We start from the raw sequence: 26,121 nt of genomic DNA on the forward strand, positions 1-26,121 counted from the left end.
TAGCTAACCTGCTTCCTCATTCAGCTGTATAATGCCTGGTTGCTGGTGTGTCTCCACCAGAATGCACTGGCCACCCAGTCCTGGCTTTTCTGTACATACATATGTTTTTTTTAAATTTCTGGTCTCTCTAGTTAGGTCAGTCTCAGATCTATGGTCACAGTACCACAGTTGGGGAAAATAACTGGAATATTAATACATATTTATTATAAATACATATAATATGTATGTACTTATGTGTACATATAATACATATGACATATTTATATTTATTATACATATAATATAATTATAAATACATAAATAATAATGTTAATAATAATATAAATATATATTTATAATTATGGTAAAGGATTTATATATAAAATAAATGATTTATATATAGGGTAAGTAAAGAGTTCTGTTAATAAGTAAAAGTCATCAAGGATAATAAAGTAGACAAAGGTCTTGTAATTGACCCTGCTCCAAAGGTAAAATGCAAATTTCCATAACCATGTGAGAGAAGGCTCTGTCTCACCTTGGTCTTTCTGAGGCAAAACCCCCACAGAACACCACAGGATCCCACAGAACTGCACCATCACAAAAGGCCGCAAACAAGTAATGGAGAGGCTGTGGAACATGTGAACCCTGAGCAGCCTCCCAGCCATGGGACTGACTAGAGGACTAGGGTACCTGAACCCATGTGCTGCCGTGGCCTGCACAGTGGTAACAATGGGCACGTTCTGTGGTTGGACCATCTGAGTGCCTTGTGCAGCCTTCACTTGGTACCAGGTCCATGGGAGCTCTTAAAATCCCCTCAAAGGACTACCTGACTGACTCATCCTTCATATATGAAAAAGCCTTTTAATCGGATTTTTTCTTTTCTTTTTGAGATTATAATTTAATTACATTTCTTCCTTCCCTTCCTCCCTCCAAACCCTTTCATATACCCCTCCCGTCTCACCTTCAAATTCATGGCCTCTTTTTACTAATTGCTATTGCATACGTGTGTGTGTGTGTGTGTAGATATATATACACACACACACACATATGTATTGCTAAATATACTATGTTCAGTCTATATAATATATAATACTTTCAGGGCTGTTCAGCAGTAGGCAACCAATTGGTATTCTCTTCTCTGGGGAAGATTACCTCTCCTGCTTCCAGCTTTCTTCATTTGCAGGCTTGAGGTCTCATGGCCTTTTTTCTATCCAGGTCATTAGTGTCATCCTTGTTCAGTGCATGTTTGGGTAGTCATCTTGGTGAAACTTAATGGGTGTAGCTTCTGATATAACTAGGTGTCTTAGTCAGGGTTTCTGTTGCTGTGAAGAGACACCGTGACCACAGCATGTAGTTGGAGGCTGCTCATTTGTTCCCTGGCTTCCCAGACCCGAAATAACCACACAGAAACTATATTGATTAAAATACTGTTTGGCATATTAGCTTATGCATATTTCTAGCTTGCCCTTATATCTTAAATCAACTCATCTCTATTAATCTGCATCACCACAAGGTCGTGGCCTACCAGCGACATTCCAGCAGGCTCCCACAGACATCTTTCTCCTTAGGCGGCTACATAGCTTCTCCTTGACTCTGCCTACTCTCTCCTCTTTCTGCTTGGAATTCCTGCCTAGCCCTATTCTGTGCTGCAATAGGCTTAAAGCAGCTTCTTCATTAACCAGTGGTATTCACAGCATAAAGAGGGGAATCCCACATCAACAGCAATTCTTATAAAAGAAAACATTTAATTGGGTGGCTTACTTACAGTTTCAGAGGTTCCATTTATTATCATCATGATGGGGAGCATGGCAGTGTACAGGCAGAGGTGGTGCTAGAGTGGTGAGTGCTACATCTTGCAACAGGAAGTCAACTGAGACACTGAATGGTATCCTGAGCATAAAAAACCTCAAAGCTTTCCCCCACAGTGACATACTTCCTCCAACAGGGCCAAACCCACTGCAACAAAACCACACTTGCTAATGCCATTCTTATGAGATTATGGGGGCTAGTTACATTCAAACTACTATACATAATCTCGCAGCAAACTCCCTGACCCTCTTGGCTCTTAAAATCTTCCCACCCCTTCTTCTGTAATGTTCAATGAGCCTTAGGTCCTTAGGTGTAGAAATGTTTTATTAATGTATCTATTGTGACTGGACTTTACAGCTCGGCATTTTGATGTGATTTTGTGTAGTGGTCTTTTCTGTTGCAAAGAGACATTTCCTTGATGAGGGGTCAAGACTCCACTTGTCTGTGGGTATAAGGACAAATGCTCATATATTGTTCAGGATTATGCTGGTTTAATAAATTAATGTCTGTAGATTCTGCAATAACCATGACTTAGTTATGGCTAAGTAACCACTGATTAGTTAGCTAGGTTTCCAGTGCCAAGTATGGTTTCCATCTTGTTGAGCGGGTCATAAGACCTAATAGAGAGCTGTTGGTTACCACTAAGGTATGTGTGTCACTACTGCACCCTTAGGGTTATCATGGCATGCTAGTTGTTGATGTGTTTCATAGGCCTTATAGCTGATAGGACTGTTGGTTGCCTCCCTCCTTTGCCTTCTGATACCATGAAAGGTAGTTCTCAGGGAGGAGGCATTCAGGTCAGTTCCAGCTCAGGGGTCTTTGGACCCTGTTTCTGAAGTGCATGTTATCTTTAGCAATAGGAACTTACCTTCTATCTCTGGGGTGGGGGGGATAACCACAGATGACAGGTTGTGTGTTTTAGGAGTCTCTTAGATAGTCCTGGTCCAACAACTCAAAGAGGGCTTCTTGTGTCTGGTATTGGGGTCTTTATTAGGAGATCATTGACTCGTTGAGGGTGCACTATCAGTCCAGATGAGAAAAGTTCTCTAATGGGACTTTTAAAAAGTGATTACATAACAAAAAATCATAATAACAACTAGCACTTTAGTTCTCCCCCCTTTTTAAACAGGATGGGATCTCATTATATAACCCTGGCTGACCTAGAACTCACAGAGGTCTGCCTGCCTCTACCTCCTGAGTGTGGGAATTTCTTTTAAATTTTTGAGAGAAGGTATCACTGTATACTTCCAGGCTGACCTTGAACTCAATACTTTGAGTCCTTCCTCCTACCTCAGCCTCCCTAGCTCAGGGATTACATGTGTGTACATCACACCCAGCTTAGTTATTTCTCTTTTTACTTATCTTCTCTTTCTATTGTCACTGTAATGACAAGTCACTAAGGTACAGAGAGATGAAGTAGCCTGCTCTGGATCACTGGGTTATTAGTAATGGAGATATCACTAGGTATGCAGGTGTCTGTGATACCCCACATACTTTACTGCTTCTCCAGAAGTGACCCACAAGTCCTACTTCCTGCCCTTAGTTCCTTGGATTTTTTCCACCTTATTTTTTTCCTTGTGGTCCTCTTTCCCTGGGTATTTGGGACCAGCCTGATATCACCTTCCAAAAAGTCTCTGGTATTGTACAATCTAATAAGGATGTTCGTAACATCCCACATCATGATGACCACAGTATAACGATGGCAGCTAAGGCTTCTTATGTGTTGTGCACCCTGCTTATCTGTTTATATCCTTTGTGATTATTACTGTGTTTAGACAGAGCTGCAGAGGTGAGGTAAAATACTGTTCCAGACCACAGCTAGAAGGCACCAGGGTCAGGGGTCAAACACAAGATTGTTGGATTACAAATCCTGATGAGCTCTTTGTCACAGCTCTGTGCTATAACTTGAACCCTTACTTTACCTAGACTTGTATACTATACTCCAGTTTATATTAATGGAGACTGCTTCTGCCTCGTTTAGCATTTATATAGCTAGTACTTGCTGTGTACCAGCTATTCTGGAGTGTATTGGAGTCATTAAGATCATTAAGATGATTTGCCTGACATGGAGTCTAGTCAGAGAGATAGACCATTGAGAACACACTGCACTGTAAAATAACAAGACTGAGATGAGAAGGTCACAAGATCCAGTTTACCTAGCCTACAGAGCTGGTTCAAGGCCAGCTGGGTCAAGTAGCAAGTACTTCACAGAAGGTAGAGGTGCCGATGAATAGGGGGACAGCCAGGTCCATGGGGTTAGAGGTTGAGAGTAAAAAAAACCTTCTCCAAAGAAAGCTTTATTGAGATATGGTAGCTTGCGCCTTGAATATGAGCAACAGTTGCTGATTGACAAGGCAGCAAGGGCAGTCTATTCAGGCAACCCACTCGAATGAGGTCAGACCCTGTCCACTGTGGTTGGAGACCCTCAGAGTACTCGCCCATGTTGCAACTTTCCAGCGAGCCAGGAGTGTGATGTGTGATGCAAGTGCATGTATGTTATCCTCCTGTATGTATGTATGTATGTGTATATATATATATATATATATATATATATATATATATATATATATATATATATATATATATATATATATATAATATCTCCAGAGTGGGAAGAAGCTGCTCCTCCCTAACCTACACTGCCAGCATTATCTTGTCTCCAGGAGGGTTTCTGTTATCCTGTGGACTGTGTAGAGAGTGTCACCAATGGCCACATTGGGAGTAGTGTAGCAGCCGTCAAACTATTTAGGCATAGGGGATGCTCAGTTGTAGAGCACAGGCTTAGAATGTGAGGCCCTGGGTTTGATCCTCAGTCACACATGCACATGCACACGCCATTTTAATCCGTTCACCCAATAGCCTGATTCAGTGGGGCTGAATAGGGAGTGGCTTAAACAGTGAGACAACTGCAGGACATCTTTGAACCACAGTTTGGAAAAGTGTTCCTTAAGCCTTGTGGAGGGTGTGCACTAGAATCACAGTGGACACACAGACTTGTAGCTAGTCCTACTGTTTGTCCCAGGCAGTTCAGATGCTGGGTTACTTTAGTGTAGAGGAAAGTGGACCTTGTGTCCTCATGTGCCGCACTGTGGGTAGACCTGGGTTCCAAGGTTGAATGATTTATCTTTTTGGAGGACTTTGCTACTTGTTGCATGTTAAAAATTGTACTGCAGGCTGGATGTGACTGTAATCCCAGTTGTATGGGAAGCTGACATGAGAAGACCAAGTTCTAGGTGACCTGGGCTACTGAGCCAGTTCAAGGTTAGTTGGGTCAAATTACTGAGACCCTGTCTTAAAATAATATACAATAATGAAAGCCAGGGTGGTAGAGGCTGTGGCGTGGGGCAGAGCCTTATCTAGCCAGTATGTCTGACACTGTAGGTTCATTTCCCAGCACAGTGAGAACACAGAACAGGAAACACTTGAGGCTGTTCTTAAAATATAACAGACAGCCACAGTGTTACTACAGGAAACTAGCCCAGCTCCTGAGAACAGCTAGGTCTTATTATTCCACCTCCAGGGTTCTGCCTTTGTTCCCTGCTTTTTTGAACTGTAGGAGGGATTAGCCCCTCTACACTCATCCTCTCTTGTTCTCCCAGCCTCACTCAGAAATTGAGTGTGGCCCTGAAAGACGTTTTGAGCCACTCCTGTTGAGTCAACTTTTCCTTCCTAAGCCAGCCTAAGGCTCTGACAGGTGGAGTACCTGAACTTTGGCCTCTCCCACCCATCTCACTCTAGATTTAGCAGATCCCCTTGGACAGGAGTTACTCATTCTGTCCCACTCTGAGTCCTGGTTTCATGGGTGTACTGCACTAGAGAGGAACAGTAGACATTCCAAAAGTAGTGTTTCGTGTCCTAGGCTCTGCCTGTGGGTTCTACTGTCCTTGAGCTATGACTCCACCTCTTGGGATCTCAGTGCTAGCCTTGATGTGAGTCCTGTGTCAGGTACATGGCACTGACTATGATCACTGTACATCCGTCACTGCACACTGTGAGGCATGCCTTCAATTCTAAATCGGAATCCCCAAGTGCACCCCAGGAGCCTCTGATTTTGTCAACTCTGTGGTTCTCGTGCACCCTGAAGTTTTCAGGGGCTGGTTTCAGGGCTTGGCAGTGCTCTTGCCTTAGTTTGGGTAGATGTGTCCCTGGCATGTAATATTTCAGAGCTCCTGCCATTTTTCTCGTGTGGGGACTTCTGTCTCCATCTTGAATGGGAAATTGTGCTAACAGAGACTTAAACACCGCGGCTGTGCTGAGTGTTGACAGTGGTCCTTGAGCCTGGCTTTCAACTCACTTTGTGTAAGCTTTAGTTTCTTCCCTTTCTTCTAGGTACCTGTACCATGTTTTAACCAAAAACACCACCGTCACAGAACAGAACCGGAACCTGCTGGTGGAAACCATCCGTTCTATCACTGAGATCCTGATTTGGGGTGATCAGAATGACAGCTCTGTATTCGAGTAAGGCTTGCAATGCTTTTGTTTTCAGATTCTTCCTCTTCCTTTGAATGTTTTTCCAAGTGTACACCATGAGTCAGGAATTGATGCTAATTCCATCTTGCCTAAATATGTATAGCAAATGTCCTTGAGAGACTAGAAAGGTACAAGCCCAAAATGGAAGAACTATGAAAATGAGTTTCTCTAGAAAAACTGAAGGTGCTGTGGATAGCATTCCGAGCTGTACTCTATTACCTACTCCGTGGCATGAGGAATGTCTCAGATAGTTAGGTTCCAAATGAACAGAAAGGTTCTGCCCCAAGGGAGTTGCCAAGGGCCAGCACCTAGTGCATTTATTTTGTTTTACTTATTGCTTTGCATGTGTGTATATGTAGTATTATGGTGTTTAAGCATGTTGGAACATGTGTGGGCATATATGTAGGTGGGTGTACATGCATGTGTGCACATTCATATGCATATGTGGGGAGATCAGGGGTTGATGTCAGATGTCATCCTCCATCACTTGCCACTTAATTTACTAAAATGAGGTCCCTTGCTGAACCCAAAGCTTGTTAATTCAATCTAGACCAATGGTTCTCAAACTGTGGGTTGTACCCTTTGGGGGAATCAAATGACCCTTTCACAGGGGTCACCTAAGACCATCAGAAAACACAGATATTTACGTTACGATTCATAACAGTAGCAAAATTATAGTTACAAAGTTTTAATAATTTTATGGTTGGGGGGGGGATCACCACACTATGAGGAACTGTATTAAAGGGTTGCAGCATTAGGAAGGTTGAGAACCAGTGATCTAGACTAACTAGTCAGCTTCCCTCAGGATCCTTTGTCTCTGCTTCCTTAGGGCTTGAATTACAGGCAGGTTGCCATATCCACCCAGGTTTCACATGGGTTCTAGGGATCTGAACTCATGCTTTTGAGGAAAGCCCTTTATCCACTGAGCCATCTCCCCAGCCGCTGGTATGTTCACTGAGAGTAGGCAACAATCCTGAGTTTTGAGAGCACAGTCTAGCATACCCCCTCTTGGCTCATATGGAAGCCCTGTTGGTGTTCCCATATGTAGACAATGAGGGAGCCTGTCTTACCTAGGGTCCACAAAGAAGTTTCTTTCCATCCTTGTACTTGATAGACCAGCAGGCATAAGTCAGGCTGTTTGCCTCCCTGACCTTCTGTTTCCTTATCTTTAAAAAGGAGAGAAAATGCTCCCTATCTAGTACCTGGAAACGTGCAGGCCTCATGGATGATACACATGATAGACATGTGTTCCCATTGGATAGCCTTTTAGGCTGGAAACCAGGGTTCCTCTGTACCTATCTTGAAGCCTTGATGTACAAGGGTTTGAGATTGGTTTATGACAGCCAAGAACACAGATTTTATATACATGTGCTGGGGTGGTGAAAGTCAGGGAACAACCTCAGGGTGGGTTCCTGGCTTCTACCTTGTTTGAGACTTGATTTGTTGTTCACTGCTGTGTCTGCCACGCTAGCTGACCCTTGAGCTTCCACAGAGTTCTGTCTGCTTCCCCTCTCACTGTAGAATCACTTTCCCAGCTGACTTTTATGTGGCTTCTAGGGATTCAGGCTCAGGTCCTTACCCACTGAGCTGTCTTCCCAGCCCAGGCTTCTTATAAATTATCTTGACTTGTTTGCAGGACAGCTCTGTGCAAAATACAAATAAATATCTTATGTGTGAACGTGAGACACACCATGGTCCCTGAAGGAAAGCATGGGCACCTAGAGTGAAGTGTGGTTTAGAAATGGGAGGGGCTTCTTTTATAGGCCCATTAAGAATTTCTTTATTCATTTGTTGTTGAAATGAGAAAACCCCTCAGGTTAAAGATTAGAGACTGTCCTGACACCTTCTTTTTAGAAAGGAGCCTGTGTGTGAGCTTAGAAAAATGTGTGAATCAATCCCAGAGAACCTAGACAATAGTGAGGACACTGAGAGAGACATACATAGATCTAATCTGCATGGAAAGTAGAAAAAGACAAGATCTCCTGAGTAAATTGGGAGCATGGGGACCTTGGGAGAGGGTTGAACGGGAGAGGAGAGGCGGAGAGAGGAGCAGAGAAAAATGTAGAGCTCAATAAAAATCAATAAAAATTTTTAAAAAAGATTAAGAAAAGGAAAAGCTTCTGAGCACCAGGTGTGCTGATGTGATGCACACCTGTAACCCTAGCTCTCAGGAAGCGGTGAGAGAACTCCTGAGCTTAGAGACCCTGGTTCAAAAAAAAAAGAAAAAGCTAAGTGCTTCACGTTTGGTCTTACTTTAGGTAAGGACCCAGTTGCTCCAGCTTTGGGCACTAGGGCCTCTGCCCATTTGGCTCCTTGGTCACTTGCTTTTTGAACATTTCCTTATTTCCTGAAACTGTAAGATACTCCAGACTCATTTGGTAGTTTTGAGGCCCTAGAGTCAACCATTTTCCCAAGTATTCTCCCATTCTTCTAAGAATTTTTCAAAAATCCAGCCTTGAAACTGGAAAGATGCTTGGCATACAAATATGAATTCGAATCCCCAGAATTTATATAAAAGTATGTGTGGTAGCACATGTTTGTATCCCAGGTCTTGTGCGGTGATGGGAGGCAGGCCAGGTAGCCTGATGAATGCAGCAGCAGTGGTGCTGTGTGTCAGACAGAGTGGAAGGCGAGAACCAATATCCAAAGCCTTCTGCTGACTTCCACATGCTTGCTATGTCTATACATGCCCCAACACAGACATACACATCATACACACAAAGATAAAAAACAACTAGCCTTGAGAGTTTCACACCAGATCTACTAAGTCACCCCTGCAGCAAAATCTAGGCATGGATGTTTGGCAGCTTCCCCCGGCCACCTTTAGTATTGAGTGTGCTGATCATTCTAGCAAGTCTCTGCTTTGTATAACCTGAAGCAGAGGCAGGCAAAGTGGGTCAGATGCTAGAAACACTCTGGGAGTCAGTAGGAACAATGTGTATAGGCAGATGGGGTCCTGGAGTCAGCAGGCGGGGGGGGGGGATTTAGTTTGTTTTTTTTAAGATCATATTTTATCATTCACTTATCCTTTTATGAATTCAAGCAGAATTGTGTGGCGGTGAATATCAGTCTACTGGTCCTATCCCTATTGAGTGACAGTTGAGGGGAAGAGGCATCTAGAACTGGGCCACCCAGTAGACTCATGTGACTACAGGGATCTCTCTCTCTCTCTCTCTCTCTCTCTCTCTCTCTCTCTCTCTCTCTTTCTCCCTCTCCCTCTTCCTCCCTCCCTTCCTCCCTCCCTCTGCCCCTCTCTCATCTCTATCTCGATTTCTATCTCTCTCTCCTTTCTGAGGCAGGGTCTCCTATATTCCAGGCTAGCTTTGGGCTCACAGTATAGCCAAGATGATTATGAACTTCTGATTCTCCTGCCTCCACTGCCCAAATGCTGGGATTATAGGTTCATACCTCGACCCCTGCCTTATGCGATGCTGGGCAAGCATTCTTCCAACTGAGTCATACCCCAGCCTTTGATTGCCAAGATTTCTTCTGACTATTTCAAACTGATCTTGCTCAAATACACTGAACAAATTAATAGAAATAACATCTTTCTTGAAGGAAGGCCATTGAAGACCTCATTTTTAACATGTACCACCACACCCCCAGGCCATTGCCCCTGGCCTTATAGCACAAGAAAAGCAGAAGCAGGTTTGGGGGCTCTGTAGAGTTCCTCCATGTTAATACCTTCACCTTTCTTCAGAAGTAAAAAGCTTTGCTGTCACTCAGCATCTTTTGGCCCTGCAGGGAACCCAGTTTTTGTGTTTTCCTGCCCTTGAATATGGGAGTGCAAAGGAAATAGGTTTTGTCGGGGAAACTATGGATACAGGTTGTATGTGTGCTGGAGGACGATGCTTGAAGAGCACCTGGCACAGGCTGCTGTGTGAGCACTTAGCAGGTAAAGAGCATCTCCATTCTGTCAGAATCTACTTCAGCATTTCTTGGAACCAGCACCGGCGTCACATGCTGAGACAGGAAGAGAGTTGGAAGGCCATGTGTTATCCTCAGTTGCAGATGGCATCATGGGCACTGAGATGTGCAGTCTAGTCTTACCACTGGTAGCCACATAGGGCAAGCCTATACATGGGAGCTATGATATATCCACCTATTGACCCTTTCTTGTTCTCTCCCCAGTTTCTTCCTGGAGAAGAATATGTTTGTTTTCTTCTTGAACATTCTGCGGCAGAAATCAGGCCGTTATGTGTGTGTCCAGCTACTACAGACCTTGAACATTCTCTTTGAGAACATCAGCCACGAGACGTCACTCTGTAAGAATACTGGTTGCTATTTTCTGTGTACTGCCAGGTTTCATATGTCTGCTTCCCAAGTATTTTAGTCTGCCCAGGCTACCCCAGTGGACTTCGTGGCTTAGACAGTAGAAATGGATTTGTTCACTGTTCAGAAGGATGGATGTCAAATTTGAAGCTGAAGTCAGGGCTGGTTTCTACTGAGGGCTTTCTTCTTAGCTTGTAGATAGACACTATCTCAGTCTTTTTTTCTGTTACTATAACAAACTCTGAGATTAGGTCATTAAAAATTTTTTTTTTCTTGTGTGCATGGGTGTTTTGCCTGCACATATGTCGTGTCCCATTTGAGTGTCTGATGCCTGCAGAGGCCAGAAAAGGAGCTCTGGAGCTAGTGTTAAACTCTGGAGCTAGAGTTAAAGATAGTTATGAGCCACCATGTGGGAATCAAACCCAGGTCCTCTTAAAGAATAGCGAGTACACTTAACCACTGAGTCATCTCTCCAGACCTGAGAAATTAGGTCATTTAAAAGAATGAAGGTTTTTTTTTTTTTTGACTTAAGATTTTGAAGCCAAGAATTTCAAAATTAGGCATCTATACCTTGTGAGGGCCTTCTGCCCCTTCAACTCATGGCAAAAAGGCTGTGAAAGAGATCAAATATTTGCTTATTAAGCACATGGTATCCTGAGTTTTTTAATTTGTGAGCTTTACTTGTAAGTAATCCCCACATTGCAAAGCTTCAAGTGTTTCTTCTAAAAATTTTATCACAGCCAGGTGATGGTGGCATACGCCTTTAACCCCAGCACTTGGGAGGCAGAGGCAGGTGGATCTCTATGAGTTCAAGTCTAACCTGGTCTAAAAGAGCTAGGTCCAGAATGGCTAGGGCTGTTACATAGAGAAACCCTGTCTCCAAAAAAAAAGAAGTTTTATCACATTTATTTATGTCCATAAGTGCACTTGAGTGTATGTGTACATGCACATAACACAGAGTACATATAGAAGTCAGTGGATAACTTATAAAAGTCAGTTCTCTGCTTCTACCTTATGGGTTCCAGGAGTGAACTTAGGTCATCAGGCTTGGCAGCAGCCATCTTGCAAGCCCTCAGTAATTTGCTCTTAAGGTAACTAACTAGTCTAGAGCCAGGAGAGGGAAAACTCATGTTGAGAAAGACATTGACCCACTCATGACAAACTTCACCCCATCACCTAAATATTACTTGCTAAGTCTTACCTCCTAACACTGCCTCAATTCAGGAATAGAGGTTATGGCACATGAACCTTTGGAAACAACCATCTAACTGTACCTGGCCCTACCTGTGAGAGAGTGAGGTCAAGAGAGAGACCTTTGGTCTCTCTGACTCCTATGGGAACACCAATTTTGTCAGGGTTGAAGCCCACCTTGCAGCCTTGTTTAGCCTTAGTTCTTCTTGAGAGCCCTGTTATCACATTCAGTGATGTGATGGGAGTGACAACTGCAGGCTGTGAATGTGTTGGGACGGTTCATTGTGGTAGTTCTGTGAAGGACTAAGAGAGGTGGGGGCATGCAGTCCCTCTGTATGGTTCTATTTTGAAGCCCTAATGGCTGAGTAGTCCACAGACGGGGCTTTTGTCCATGCACTCCAGCCATCGCCCCTCTGCTTCAGTTTTGCTGCTCAGAGAGTAAGATTTGACTCAGACCTGCCCTCGGTAAGCCCAGATTATTCATCTGTAACAACCACCCCTGAGAGGCAGGGTTTGCTGGGGCTCTTTCTCCAAGAAGGTTGGAGTCATAGGTCCAAAGTAACCGTTCCAGCAAGTCCAGAATAGAGGATAATGAACTTAGTGGTCCTCAATGGACTACTGGTATTTGTTGGGTACACTGCTGGCATCTGGAGTTAGTATTGGTTGCTGTAGTCCATCCAAGTACAGAGGAGCTGCAAAGTATCCTGTGGTGCCCAGGACAGACCTTCATATCATTGCTGGGAGTGAGCCAGCCTAACGTCATTTGGTGCTAGCTTACTTACTGTAAATGCAGCAGAGCCCAGGTCCTGCCTGCCCTTAAGATCAAGAGAAAAGGAGCAAAGGCAGGTACTGAATTCCTGCAAAAAGTCTGGAAAAGGGTCTGAGTCTGGAGGGCTGCTGTATGGTGACTTCAGCAGTGACCGCTAGGTGGTGCTGCCACCACAGAGACCTCCTCCTTCCCCTGACCGCAGTCTGACAGATGCGGCTAATTCATGTCTCCCTGCATGGTTTCCCTTATTATCAGCTTCTGTTTCACTGGATGGCTGGATGCAAAACAAGTGTGGTTTCTAAGCTCTGAGGGGAAGGTCCAGCTCTGAGGAGCAGGCCTAGGGCTCAGCTGAGAGTGAACACCCAGGGATATTGCTGAGGCTGGTGGGACAATTCCATTCTTGAGTTTTAATATAGGTTTTCTTGAGTTTTATTCTGTGACTCTTTTGAAACCCATCTAAGGCTAGGAATTAAAAACAGGTACTTTAGAAGTTGTAGCTCCTTAGTGTAGTAGCTCGAAGGTCTGATATGCACACGTTGAAGTGGCCCATGCTGCCCAGCTGGCATTTGCATCACTTCCTAGGACCTTAGTCTTAGTCAGTTGTAGATGTCTAGTGCAGGGTTGGTCGCTGTCATCACCAGTCACTATTCTGTACATCGAGAATTTAGCTAGCCAACACTCTCACTTCCTCCACCCACAGCCCCCATGACCCGTTCTGCTTTCTGCATCTGTGCTGACTGTTTTAGTTCTGTACAGAAGTGGTATGACATGTGCATGTGTGGGTGCCCTGCTGTGAGAAGACCTGGCAGACACATCTCTGACTTTCGGGACAGTTTTTATTAAAACATTTTTCAAGGCAGTTTTTCTCTATGTAGTCTAGACTGGCCTCAAACTTTTGGTTCTCCTGCCTCAACTAGGATTACAGTTATGCTCCACTATGTCTAGATGATTTTATTTTTTATTTTAGAAAAAAATGGATTTATTGTAAAGCAACAAAACTTCATTACAAAAGTGTGGTCAGATGTCTGTAACCTCCTATCCAACAACTCATCTGTTCCATGCTCCCCCCACCTCCATCCCATCCATCTTCTGTTGTTCCTGCGTGGGGCCCTCCCTGGTCTGGATCACAGCTGCAGTGTTGCCAAATGAATCTGTCTGTGGGCATCTAGGTGCTTTCCAGGTTTTTGCTATTACGCTATTACAGGGAGCCATTGCACAGAGTCTGCTGTTGCCTATTTGTTTGGTGACCTAAGTGACAGAGGCCCAAGAGACTGAGATTACTTACTGACTCCTAGGTTTATTATAATAGAATACCACAAGATGTCAGCCACAAGTGATGGGGTAGAAAAATCCCAGCCACATAACAGGCCCCTCCACTGATCCCTGGTGTTTCCTTAACCCCCATAGAGGGGTTAGGAAGACTTAGAAAAGTCTCTTTGGGGATCAGGTGAACCTTGTGACTGTCCCAGGTGTAGAATGTAGCCAGAAACTCTTTCCACATACCTGAAACTGCTAGTTTTTGTGCCATTTGTGGCCTAGGGGCCACTGGCCTATAAATACAGGGCTCACTAAGAGTGTCCTACATCCTTGCTCGTGTTGGCCCATTGTCCTTTCCCAGTTGTCCCAAGCCACATCATGACAAGTGTTTCAGTTACCAAAAGCACCTCGGCCTTATGTTACGTGGTAAATCATAGGTGAATAAGTAAGTTTTGTACAGTTTAAAGAATGTAATGCCACAGAGCAACAAAGAGGGGGAAGTAGTGTGGCTACCACACACACAGTATGACAACACTCAGATGTGGTGATGAGTGAGTTGCCAGGCACAGGTAGCACTCGTCCTGTCTGATTCCCCTATGTAAGCTTTATGAACAGGTCCACCAGTCTAGAGAGATGGGGAGTTAGAGTGGCTCCTGCCTTGAGGGAAGATGCTGACAGGGCAGGGGTATGAATGATCTTCCTGAGGAACTGTAAATGTACTGGGTCTTACCTGAGTGGGCCCTACAAAGCACACATCTGTATAATATCCCTCAAGCCAGACACCTGAGGTTTACATGCTTCTGTGTTAAATGCATATGTGTAAGAACTTGAAGTTATATACAGCTCCATTTCCACAGACAGCAAGCTTACCCATAGCACTTTTGACCATGACTCATTTTACAATGTGTTCAGATTTTTAGGACCCTACGCCACCCTACTGGCCTCTCTTGGAGCTGGCCCTGAGAGCTGCCTCAGGAGCTGTCACTGTAAGGGACATGAAGTCAGTCTGGCTGCCCTGTCTCATACCACATTGCTCACTAGGGTTGGTTTGGTTAACCTTGCTGACTGGGTGAGTGGTGATAGCATCGCTGCCTTCATCGCCTTGGTGTATCCCTTCATAATGTGTATGCTCTATTGACAAGGCCAGCCTTCCCAACAGAGGTGGACCGTCTTCAGTCAAGGTGTTCCCCTTAGAACCACCAGGTGACTGTTGGGGAATTAGGATCTGAGGTGATTAACTTAGCCCTGGACACATGATGGGGATGCAGTGACCTTTATGAAATTGTCATTAGACAGATTGAAGACACATGCAGCCCTTCCTGGCATTCAGGCATGACAGTGTCTTTTGATGGCCATGTAGGGGAGCTCCTTATTAAAATGAGGAGCCTTTTACCCTCATTTGCAGGTTGCTTGTGACAGTGACCCCATGCCTGTTCTTCCTGCCCTCAGCTCCGCATTGAACTTTGCTAGCAGTGAACAGAAAGTATACATGAGTTTGTCCCTTTTGGTTCTCTGACAGGACCCTGTGTGCTCTGACAGGACCTTGTGTGCTCTCAGGTAGTCCTGCCTGGTGGATGATTTCTTTGAGGGGTAAAGGTTAAGCTGTGCTCAGCTGGCTGAGTTCCTGTGCTTATTACCCAACAGCCTTTGCTGGCATTTTCCTCTAGCATAAGCTCATCTGTTTCACCCTGTGTTTTCTTTTCTAGATTATTTGCTGTCTAATAACTATGTAAATTCGATCATTGTTCATAAATTTGACTTTTCCGACGAGGAGATCATGGCATATTACATATCGTTCCTGAAAACACTTTCGTTAAAGCTCAACAACCACACTGTCCATTTCTTCTACAATGAGGTGAGTGGGGAGCAGCAGGTGCATGGTGTCCAGCTAGTGCCAGCGTGGTAGCCTTTGCTCTGCGGTGTCGGGAGTTTGTCTACAAAGCACTTCTGCAGCACAGGCTTCAGCATACTTGAAAATAAGTTTTTGTTTTTAAGTGTATGTTTATTTGTACATGTGCATGTGTGTAGAATGTATATGTGTGCATGTATGTTCTAGGTGCACGGAGGCCAGGTGAGGACTCTGAAAGTCCTCCCTGTCATTCTCTGCCTTGTCTCTTTGGTTCTCTTCCTGAACTTGGAGCTTGTGGTTTTCAGGTAGTCTGACAACCAGCAGACTCCAGTGATCCTCCTCTCTCTGCTTGTCTGTCCAGTGGTTGGGTTATAGGCACATGAGACCATGTTGGGCTTGTCACGTGAGTTCTGAGGTTGGAGCTCTGGTCCTGAAAATTGTGTAGTAGGCTCTTAACTGTTGAGCCCCCAAACATTTTTTTTTTTAGTTGAACAAATTCCTGCCCTTGGCAGTGTAAAATTCAGTTTACTTGCCAGGGAGGGGAAAGATTCAAAGGTTATCATGTTGAAAACAGCAGAAACTCTATTTAGGAATGGTTTTTCTACTTCTTGTTATATGACCTAGAGAACTTACAGGCCCTTCTGAGCCCCCTCCTTTGAGAAATGAGGTGAAACTATATAACTAGAATGGTTTTCAGGGATTAGACTAAATAAGATGGTATCTTCAGAGTTGTATGAAACAACACGCTTGCTGTCCTTGGAGGCCTGTGTCCTACACACTCCTTGGGAGAGCTATTAACAACTTAGATAATTGGTTCAAGCTCCAGGAAGCTTGAGGATGAGGTCAGTTTAGTTATGCACTTATAAGTACAAACACCACTGTGCTGGGCCCATTCATTCTGGCTCCCTATTTTGCCAGGGCCCAGCTTTCCTAACCTCCTGCTCAGTAACAGCAGCAGGCGTTTGTTCAAACTTAGTCCCATATGACCATAGGGTGGCTGCTGTAGCTTCTGACACTACGTAGTCACATGCTACTGTCAGAATTTCTAATATCGCTTCCTTTCTTGTATCTCTTCTGAGAGCATGTTCTCAGAAGTCTCCCCCAGACTTCTCCCTATGTCTCACTGATCAGAATCGCATCACATTCTCAGTATGTCTGGATTTATTATTGGCTTAGTAGGACTGTTTTACACAGCGTCCTAAGAACTAATGTCTTGGAATCTGGAATGGGGTTGGAGGATCTACTTTACTCTCAGGATTGGTTAACTGATGCTGGCTGTGCATGGGAGACCACAGCTCCTTTTTAGGGGCCTCTTCCTGGGCTGACCAAATGTCCTTCCAGTCAGCTTGCTTAGAGTGAGTACCTCAGCAGCAGACACAGCAAACAGTGCTGCTTTCTGCGACCAGCCTCACAAGTCACACACTTATTCTGTCACACAGGCATGACCTACCTCTGTGGGTGAGAATAGGATGAGTGTGACACAGGTGGTGAACATGTTTGGGATCTGCCCTGGAGACTGACTGTCACATGCCACATGTTGTTTGTAGCCCCTGAGTGGTTGTCACATGCCCAATGCCTGTTTTTGAAGTCAGACAACAATCTCAAGCTGCTGCTGCTGCTGCTGCTGCTGCTCCTCCTCCTCCTCCTCCTCCTCCTCCTCCTCCTCCTCCTCCTCCTTCTCCTCTTTTTTTTTTTTTTTTTTGAGTTTGGGCAAAAATCTATCATCCATCAACCCTCATTGCAATGGCAACAGTCCGAACCTTGATTTTCATGGTTCAGTAGTCTCTCTGAAGAAAGTGTTAGACAAGAACCACAAAACATGTCTGCACTTGAGAAATGAACACAGTAGAGTCCTATCTCTGGCACACAGTAGGTGGTTGGAAACACATCTAGGGAACAGCTTTTACCCAAAGGCCCTTCCAGGTGGAAGACAACCCAGAGCAGAGGGAGGCCGTAGTACTCTTGTCCAGGTTCTCTCTGAGCTGTGGCTGGAGGGCAGAAGCCGTGACTCTAGAAGAGCAGATCATCCCAGGTGTTCGTTTTTGAGGTGGACGTATTTTCCTCTTCGGTCTGAGCCAGGGTCGTAGTTGTCACTTTTTAGGTTCACACTCGATAGCCAGTCCTCAATGGCATGGCCTTTATAAGACAGTTGTTACTTTGAACCTCCAGCTCCATTCTAGGGAGGGCTGGTCTAGCGTGTCTCCACCACCACGCCTCCCCTGAGCCGCTCCTAAGCTGGGTCCTTGAACTATGTAAGAACATAGGCTGCAGGACGGCAGCAGAGTACACTGTCAGGCCACTTCTGCTGTCTTCTCAGGCTAAGGCAGTCGGTATCTTTTTTTTGAACCATTTTATTGATTCTCTTTGTCCCATTTTAACAGCAGGAAACTCTTGAGAACCCCTGCCTCCCTGATAATGCTACATTTCTGGTATTTCCAAATGGAGAATGGTAGAGCAGACGAACCACCAAAAGTTACTGAACTTAGTTCAGTTTAAGTCTTTACTCCAGCAAGGTCTGACATTACTAGCACTCTGTTCTGTGCTCTGTAGGTATCAAGTGCCAGGCTGAGCACTGGACCAAAAATGGCCTCATCTCATCCTAGATGTTAGAAAGTGGGTGCTGTGGCCCCTGTTTTATAGATGAAGAAATGGGCTTGGAAATCCCTCCTCGCATAGCTAAAGGTGATAGGCCAGATCAGGAAACCGTATGACATTCTGTGGACCCTTTTCTCTCTCCTGGTGAGGACCTCCCATCATGGTGACATCATTTTTTTTCTTTTATCACAGTCTGACAAATTTCAGAAAGGTTCAGGAGCAGGCCTGTCTTGTGATTTGTAACTTTTGGGTCCACTTTCTGTTTTAGCATACCAATGACTTTGCCCTGTACACAGAAGCCATCAAGTTCTTCAATCACCCCGAGAGCATGGTTAGAATCGCTGTGAGAACCATCACCTTGAACGTCTACAAAGGTCAGTTTCCTCATGCCCTCGGGTCCAGGTGCTGGGCCATGTGCTGGCTCTCATGCCCCTGAGCACAGTTCCTGAGTCACTGGAGAGATTGCCTAGTATGAGCCCTGGCTGTTTGTCTCGCAGAAGGCCTGCAGGCACATCACTATTTCTTATGGAGATCTTTGTTCTACTTAGAATACTACATGTTCTAGTATTGCCCCCTGCTGCTGCCGCACAGGATATCCGAGAAGTCTGGGTGGGATTTGGAGTGGCCATGAAATGGGTGGATAAAGCAAAACTGTCTTGAATTTTTTTTTTGGCTTCAATTTTTGTGTTTTGGCTTATAAAATATACTGTATTACACTGTTTTATATTTTATCTTTAATGTGCATGAAAGCATTTCACATCACAAACAGCAGGGGGCAGTGTTGTATTCCCAGCCAACCACCAAGATTCCTCTTTCCTCTCAGGATGTACTAAATGATCCATACTGTCTCCAGCAGGGATCCTTTCCAGGAGCTCTGCCTGTGCTGGCATACAGACTGGCTGCAGGTTTTTTGGAGCTGGAACTGCCCCTCTAAGACAATGCCTAAAGCCTGGTTAATTTTCCTATGGTAACCACAGTAGAGCTGGATCTCCATTTCTTGGCCATAAAGGTCTTTGACTTTTTTTTGTTACTTGAGATGCCCAGTCAGGGACCAGGGGAAGATGTCAGCCCTGGGATTACTTTAAATTTAAGAGCCTTTCTTAGAGCCTAAGTGGGTCCAGTCAGAAGTCACAAACTGAGGGTTTGTTGACCCATACCAGTCCTCAGACACATTTAGATAGCTCAGATGGGCTTGGAAAAAATATCCAGAATAGGCAGGGGTGTATAGAGAGGTCTGTCTCAGTGATAACAGCGGCAACAACAGCAGGAGTATATATATATATATATATATATATATATATATATATATATATATATATAATTGCACATATTTAAAAATTTGGAGCTTTTGCACAGTGTAATTTCTGTCCTGAAGATGTGCATTTGGCTATTCTAGGCTCACATTTCCATAGGGAAGTAGTCAAAGGCTGAGAAGCAGCTGCTCCTTTCTGGGTTGTCTGACTCCCCAGTTTATACTCTCAGCCTTCCAACTTCATTCACCGTGCAACTGGTGACCTGGCAGACTTCTGAGTTTGCGACCTTGCTCATGCGCTGTCGGTTCCATTGCTCTATGCACTCTGTTTTCTCTTGCTCTATTCTAACTGTGTCTTTTGGTTTAGATGCCTCCTGCCTAGACTCTGTCCCTCTGGGCTGCTGTCTTACCTTCCCGGTTCCTAACCCTGTTAACTGTTGTCTGTTTTTGCCTTTCCTCCAATGCCGATTCCTGTTCCTTATTCCAGTGTCATGTAAGTTATTAACCTCTGGTTTTCCTCTTTCTGAATTGGCCTTATGAGTAAACCCAGGAGACTTGCTTTGAGAGTGTTGCATTCTCAGTGTAGTCAGGTCTTGCCCATTACTGATGTGTAGCCTCTCCAGTGCTACCTTCAGTTAGAACAAAAATAATCGAATGTGTTAGCTGAGAAAATAGAACCAACACTGCTTTGTTTGACGAATAAGATAAGCATTTCCAAGTATTTCCAGGAAAGACAGAGAGTCTCAGATGGTAGCAAGGCTTTTTCATGGTGGTTTTTGGTTTGTTTGGTTGTTTTGTTTTGTAAAATTTTCCCTGAGTTATTTTGGTAGCTCACTGTTTCTTCTTCTGTGAATCTTCTCAGTGGATAACCAGGCCATGCTGCACTACATCAGAGATAAAACTGCTGTCCCATACTTCTCCAATTTGGTCTGGTTCATTGGGAGCCACGTGATCGAACTTGACAACTGTGTGCAGACCGATGAGGAGTAAGTAATGCTTCAGTGGTCTCATCAGAAAACAGGGTGGCGAAGGGAGCATTTTGTTTCCACCCAGGAAAAGTGGAGAGGAGAGCAGCACCAACCCCTGGGCAAGCAGAGTGGGGACTTCAGATGGCAAAAGGTTCTGACCACCCGTTCAGGACTTTTTCCATGTGCCACACTGACTGGTGGCAGTACTTTCCTAGCTGGGGCTGCGAGGCTGCTCATCAGATGAGGATGTGTGAATCACCAAAATGTAGAGCTTGGCAGATGGTTCACTTACTAAAGCCCTTGACTCATAGACTTGAGAACCCAAGTTCTATCTGTAGAACCTGTATGAGAATGCTGGATACAGTGGCTGAGGCAGGTGAATCCCTGGCAGCTCTTTGGCCAGCTAACCTACTTGGTGAGCTCCAGACCAGTGAGATACCCAATCTTACTGGTGTCAGTGTCCGAGGTCTGACACCTGAGGTTGTCCTCTAACTTCCAAGCCTACACATACAAGTGTACCTACACACAAATACATGCACACATATTCTACCCTCCCTTGATACAGACACAAAATAGTCAAAATGTGATCTCTCCATGCAGTGGATTAGTATTTAACCATTTATGTCTGCAGTTCTGACACATGCTATGATATGGATAAACCTCAAAGACATTGCCTGCCCTGAGTGAAGACACCAGACGCACAACCTGTGATTTCACGGAAATGCCCAGAAGAGGCAAATCTAACGACAGAGTAGATGAGTGCTTTCCTGAGGCTGGGGTCCAGGAGGAGGGGGAACAGAAAGCCACTACTGAGAAGTACAGAGTTTTGGCAGACGAGATTAAAAGTGTTCTCAAATCAGATGTGATGAGTATATATGAGATCTTGTAGAGTACTTGCTGGGGCCTTGAGTTCCACTTCTAGCATCTCAAGAAAATAAAAGTTAAAAGCCCATATAGGAAATGAGTGAGCAAATCGTATCTCAAGGAAAATTGTAAAAAAAATAGTTTAAGATGGTGGTGGTGACTTTGTCCTCATAAGTGGTGACTTGAAATTCCACATTGGGCTTTTCTGTCTTGGTACTGTTGACTGTGAGCTGGGCACTTCATCGCTGTAGTTCCGTCTTTGCCTTTCAGAATGTTTAGCAGCCTTCATGGCCTCTTTTATCTGTTATGGCTAATGGCACCTCTCCAAGTTAGGACAATCAAAAATGCCTCCTGACATTATTTCACACTCAGCTGAGAACCACTGCCCCAAATAAAAGCTTTGCATAGCCTCGTAAGAAGTTTACGACTCAGATGGGGTCAGGACATTGGAGGACCCAGAGAGATCTCCTGGACGAGGGGAACTAGGCAGCATGTGCAGTCTTAACACTGGGAAAGAAGAAAGGCTAGAGAAATGGTGGGGCTGTCAGGGCTTTCTGGAAAATAGAGCCCGTGTGGATCACAGCCTTAGATGTGAACAGAGGCACCGTCCTCCAGAAAAAATTACGTGCTCCAGGGAAGGCCGTGAACTCATAGTCTGTGTAGATCTGCAGTGGCCAGTTACTATGGCAGTTCTGGTTATTCAAAACTACTGTGGGGGACAATAGGGAGTCAGAGTTCTGTGGTAAGGGGAGCTCAGTGAGCAGCATCTAAAAGGACTGAAGTACAGCGCGAAAGCCAGTGCAGGTTTCAGAAGGCTAGGAGGGACTACCTCCAGACAGAACCAGTGCTTAAGGGTTCCTCAGCTGGGTCTGGAGGCTCAAGCCTGCCAGCTCAGATATTCAGGAGGCTTAAGCCTGTCTTACCTACATAGTGGGTTCAAGGTTGCCAGCCTGGGCCCCTTAGTAAGCTTCTGTCCCACAGTAAACTGAAAGGAGGGCTAGGGATGTACCTCAGTGGTGGAACATGTGCCCAACACACATGAGGCTTCAGGCTTAGTCCCCAGTGTCATGTACACAGTTCCTTCTCTGGGTTGGGGAGCTGCTGGGTCAGATCCACCTATGTTATTGCTTCAGTAAAATTTTACAGGAAAACATCAAAAAGTGAGGTATATTAAAAGCCCACTAAAGCCAGTTTTTATGGTATCATAAGGGAGGAGTATGGAACATTGTGCGTTGAGTCTCTGGTGGGGTGGTTCGTAGATTCTCATTATATTTGGGCTGTGCAGTGTGAATTTCTTGTCAGTGTCTAGTGAAGGTGGTTATAGTATGAAATAACTGTCCTGAATTGTGTGAAAGCAAACCTGACACTCTTTACTCCTACAAGGATATGAAGCACATTTTAGATTGACTGGGGGAGGGGGAAAAACATGCAAACCAAGCTGTCAGGTGGTAAGTCCCAAATATCAACAGTGGGTGTTCACACTAGTCATGGCCCCATTGGAACTTTTTCCCCACTCTGGTTTTTATCCTCAAAGTCTCCTATCTTCTGAAATGACCATCTTTAACTTGAGTACTAGTAATGCTAATGCAAACACAGTGCCCCTACTTCCCAATGAATTGCTCTTTGCCCACCTTTTGCTTTGGAGGAAATAGTCTATTTCTGACTGCTTTGACTCTGTCCTTTTGACTGCACCCTGAAAACACAGGCAGCACAGGTGTTGCTTGCTGCAAGATCCCAGAAGTCACCAGCAGACTTGAGGAGGAGTGTGTGTCCTTGTTCTATGTCCCTGCCATGTGGTGGCTGAAGCTTCAAAGTAAGGCCTACTTTCTCTACTGTTCCTGTCCTCTGGAGCACTTGGCTTGGTCTGACTCCCAAGTCTTACCGTGCTGGCCAGTGCGTACTCCTGTGCTGTGACTTCCTACAAGGGCAGCACTGTTTTTCTTTGCTTAACTTACCCCCACAGTTGTGGGGTGCCTGTGCAAAGGCCACTGGGAGAAAGAGCCCCAGAAGTTCTCAAATGTTTTCAGTGGTCCTGTGTATTATTTTTTCATCTGCCTTCCCATCACGGGCCATATCTACACTAGGTTACCTAATTGACAAGCTTAACTAACGGGTGTGTGAGTGAATGTATCTCGTCTTCTGCTTACTCTGAAGGCCCCAAACCTTGACCTCTGGACTGAAAGGAACATTTCTTTCACAGGCACCGGAATCGGGGGAAACTGAGTGACCTGGTGGCTGAGCACCTGGACCACCTGCACTATCTCAATGACATCCTGATCATCAACTGTGAGTTCCTCAATGATGTGCTCACAGACCACCTGCTCAACAGGCTCTTCCTGCCTCTCTACGTGTACTCACTGGAGAACCCGGACAAGGTGAGTCTGCAACTGGCCCATTGCCTTCTGCAGTGTCTTCTGTGAGGGAGGGACAGTACTGCCTTCGGCTGGAACAGCCTTTGCAGGGAGTGCACAGCAAAGCTTCACATCCCAGGGAAAGACCTTTCAGAGCCCACTGGTTCTCCCTTCTTGATGAGAAAGTGGCCAAGAAATGTAAGATCCCCAGTATCTGAGGGAAACGAGAGACCCTCGAATCAGCACCCGTGTGCCCTTCCCAGAGTTGCTGCCGTCTCCCCAACTTTCTCTGGTGCTCACTGGAGTTTACTCTCAGACAGTTATCAGGCAGCACTAGAACCTTTGTGTGTCATGCATAGAAAGTGCTGGAGCATGCTCAGGGAAAGGTCCCCTGAGTCCTCCACAGGGGCAAGGGATAGGGTAGGGGATGGTGACTTCCTAGTATACCATCTGCTCTCAGGGTTCTGGTTCAGTGGGCTTAGGTTAGGACGGGGATTCTGCATGTGTAACCTGTCTCCTGGTGATGCCATGAGTGACTGGTTCCAGGATCCCTAAGGGAAAAGTTACTTCAGAGAGAGCGGCCTTGCTTGTCCCTTCAGAGTTAAGGTTGGAGTGAGAGGGAGCAGAGACACAGATGCAGCCAACAGGGGCCTCATAAGGAGCAGAGCCACCAGCTGTCTCCCTGCAAGGGACCTCATTAGAGGTGTCCCAAGGGCATGGCATCTTTTTGGACCTAGAACATGGGCATTCTTCCAATCAATGGTAACACAGGAGAAGAGGCCATAACTCTTGACGCGCACTGCAGCAGCTCCTAGAGAGCACTGCTGAGACCTGGGCTTGGAGTCGTTTCCACCTTTTTCCTAGGACAAGGCACAAAACCAAGATCCTAAGACACCCCCACCCCCACCCCAGGACTGGTCTGACATGCCATCTTAAAGCTGAGGACAAAGCTGACTTTGTTGTCGTATACTTGTTTTGTTTTTCTGAGGCCAGAGAGCCCCAAGTCCCACCTTCCTTGTGTTGTGAAGGCCTCTTCCTGAAATAGGCCTGGGCCCTGTCCTCTGGGGCCCTCAGTGCCCAGCTGGGGAATGAGCATTCTGTAACTTTGGAAATAAGCTCCCAAAGTTGCTACTGGGTCAGCAGCCAAACCAGGGCTGTGGTGCAGGATTTTTGGGGAAAGTCTAGCCTCCATGTGAACTGGATCATGCTGTACTTGTCTACCCCAGAGTGGGCTTTTGACTAGCACAGTGGGGAAGAGGTTGCACTTCTTGTTTGAACTGAGGACTTGTGGTCTTCTATGCTCAGTGTCTGCCTTTTGTGACTCGAGCTACCTCTTTCTCCTCTGTCCTTCACTAGGGAGGAGAACGCCCAAAGATCAGCCTGCCAGTGTCCCTCTATCTTCTCTCCCAGGTATGTTTGTTCTGTTTCAGCATCTCCTACACAGATGGGGTCCTGTGGGATGTCCTGGGTGCTGATCCAGCTCTGTGGCCCTTTCTTGAAATAAAATCCCAACACGGAAAAGGATGTTCTGTTTTCCATACACTTAGCAGGACTCAACCTCGTGGTAAAAGATGGAAAGTAAAGGGAGATGATGCCTGGCACCATGCTGCTGATTTCTAGATGAGGCTCCTAACAACTGGAGATGAGGGCTTGTGTGGTTTTGTTCACATTGCTTAGAAATAATGAGCCCCAGCTGCTGGGCAGATGCACACTCACAGCTGTGGCCTAGTGCACAGCCTTGCTAGGGCTGTCTGCAGAGGGGCTGTAGTAGTTCTGGTTCCAGATCACCTTCCGAAGGGATCTTAGAGCAGCCATCGCCTGAGATTTGAGCCAGTTTGCCTCCCTCCCTCCTTAAACAACTGTTTCTTCCTTCACATCATGTAATTATGTAATATTTACAAGAAGGGGAAAAACTCCATAGTGACCAGTTACATAACTTTAGAAATATTTTTATTGCTAGCAGCCCAGATTTGTGGACTACTTTTACTTAGAGCTCTGTTCCCATGTCTGCCACGGTACCAGGGTTGATTCCCTTTAGTGAGATTTCTTCTACTTGGACCCCCAGCTGTTTCAAGTTTAGGGTAATTCTAGCTATGTTGGCCTGAGAAGAAATCCAGCTATCATCTTCCCACAGTGGGAAGATGAACTGGATTCTGATGTAACCTGGTATCCTGGAGCCTTGTTATGAAGGCTCTATTTACTCAGAGCTCTGCCTGAGGTCTGCTGTGTCTCAGGCCCCTCTGTGCCACCAGCCTCAGCACAGGACAGCTTCTCCTGGCAGACCTTTGTGCTGACTCATTGCAAGCCTATCAGCATCTCCTACTGGGAGTTCTGGGAGTCTGACAGGATCTAAACTCATTTGCTCAGCCACAGGGGCCCAATCAGAAAACTCATTCTTATGATTCACCAGCTGTTGGGGCATCACATGGGCAGGTTTTCCTCTGAGGAACATGGTCACCAGCTCCTGTGGCTGCTCCTTCAGCTTCTTACTGTTT

At 45.4% G+C, this 26,121-nt stretch overlaps 1 protein-coding gene across 10 annotated transcripts in view; it reads left to right on the top strand.

Moving 5' to 3' along the window:
- Nucleotides 1-26,121, top strand: part of Clec16a (C-type lectin domain containing 16A) — a 213,675-nt gene that overhangs the window by 10,228 nt on the left and 177,326 nt on the right. For 9 of the 10 annotated variants that reach the window (XM_085694565.2, XM_085694569.2, XM_085694561.2 and 6 more), the window contains exons 2-8: nucleotides 6,118-6,246; nucleotides 10,390-10,523; nucleotides 15,454-15,602; nucleotides 18,460-18,565; nucleotides 20,306-20,429; nucleotides 23,476-23,650; nucleotides 24,983-25,036. In XM_085694565.2, coding sequence (XP_085550691.1) covers nucleotides 6,118-6,246; nucleotides 10,390-10,523; nucleotides 15,454-15,602; nucleotides 18,460-18,565; nucleotides 20,306-20,429; nucleotides 23,476-23,650; nucleotides 24,983-25,036 — 871 coding nt within the window. The remainder of the gene's footprint in view (nucleotides 1-6,117; nucleotides 6,247-10,389; nucleotides 10,524-15,453; nucleotides 15,603-18,459; nucleotides 18,566-20,305; nucleotides 20,430-23,475; nucleotides 23,651-24,982; nucleotides 25,037-26,121) is intronic. The other variant, XM_085694570.2, reaches the window with a different exon arrangement.

This window comes from Myodes glareolus, chromosome 9 (genome assembly GCF_982192425.1).
Source record: "Myodes glareolus chromosome 9, mMyoGla1.1, whole genome shotgun sequence".
Classification (NCBI taxonomy): domain Eukaryota; kingdom Metazoa; phylum Chordata; class Mammalia; order Rodentia; family Cricetidae; genus Myodes; species Myodes glareolus.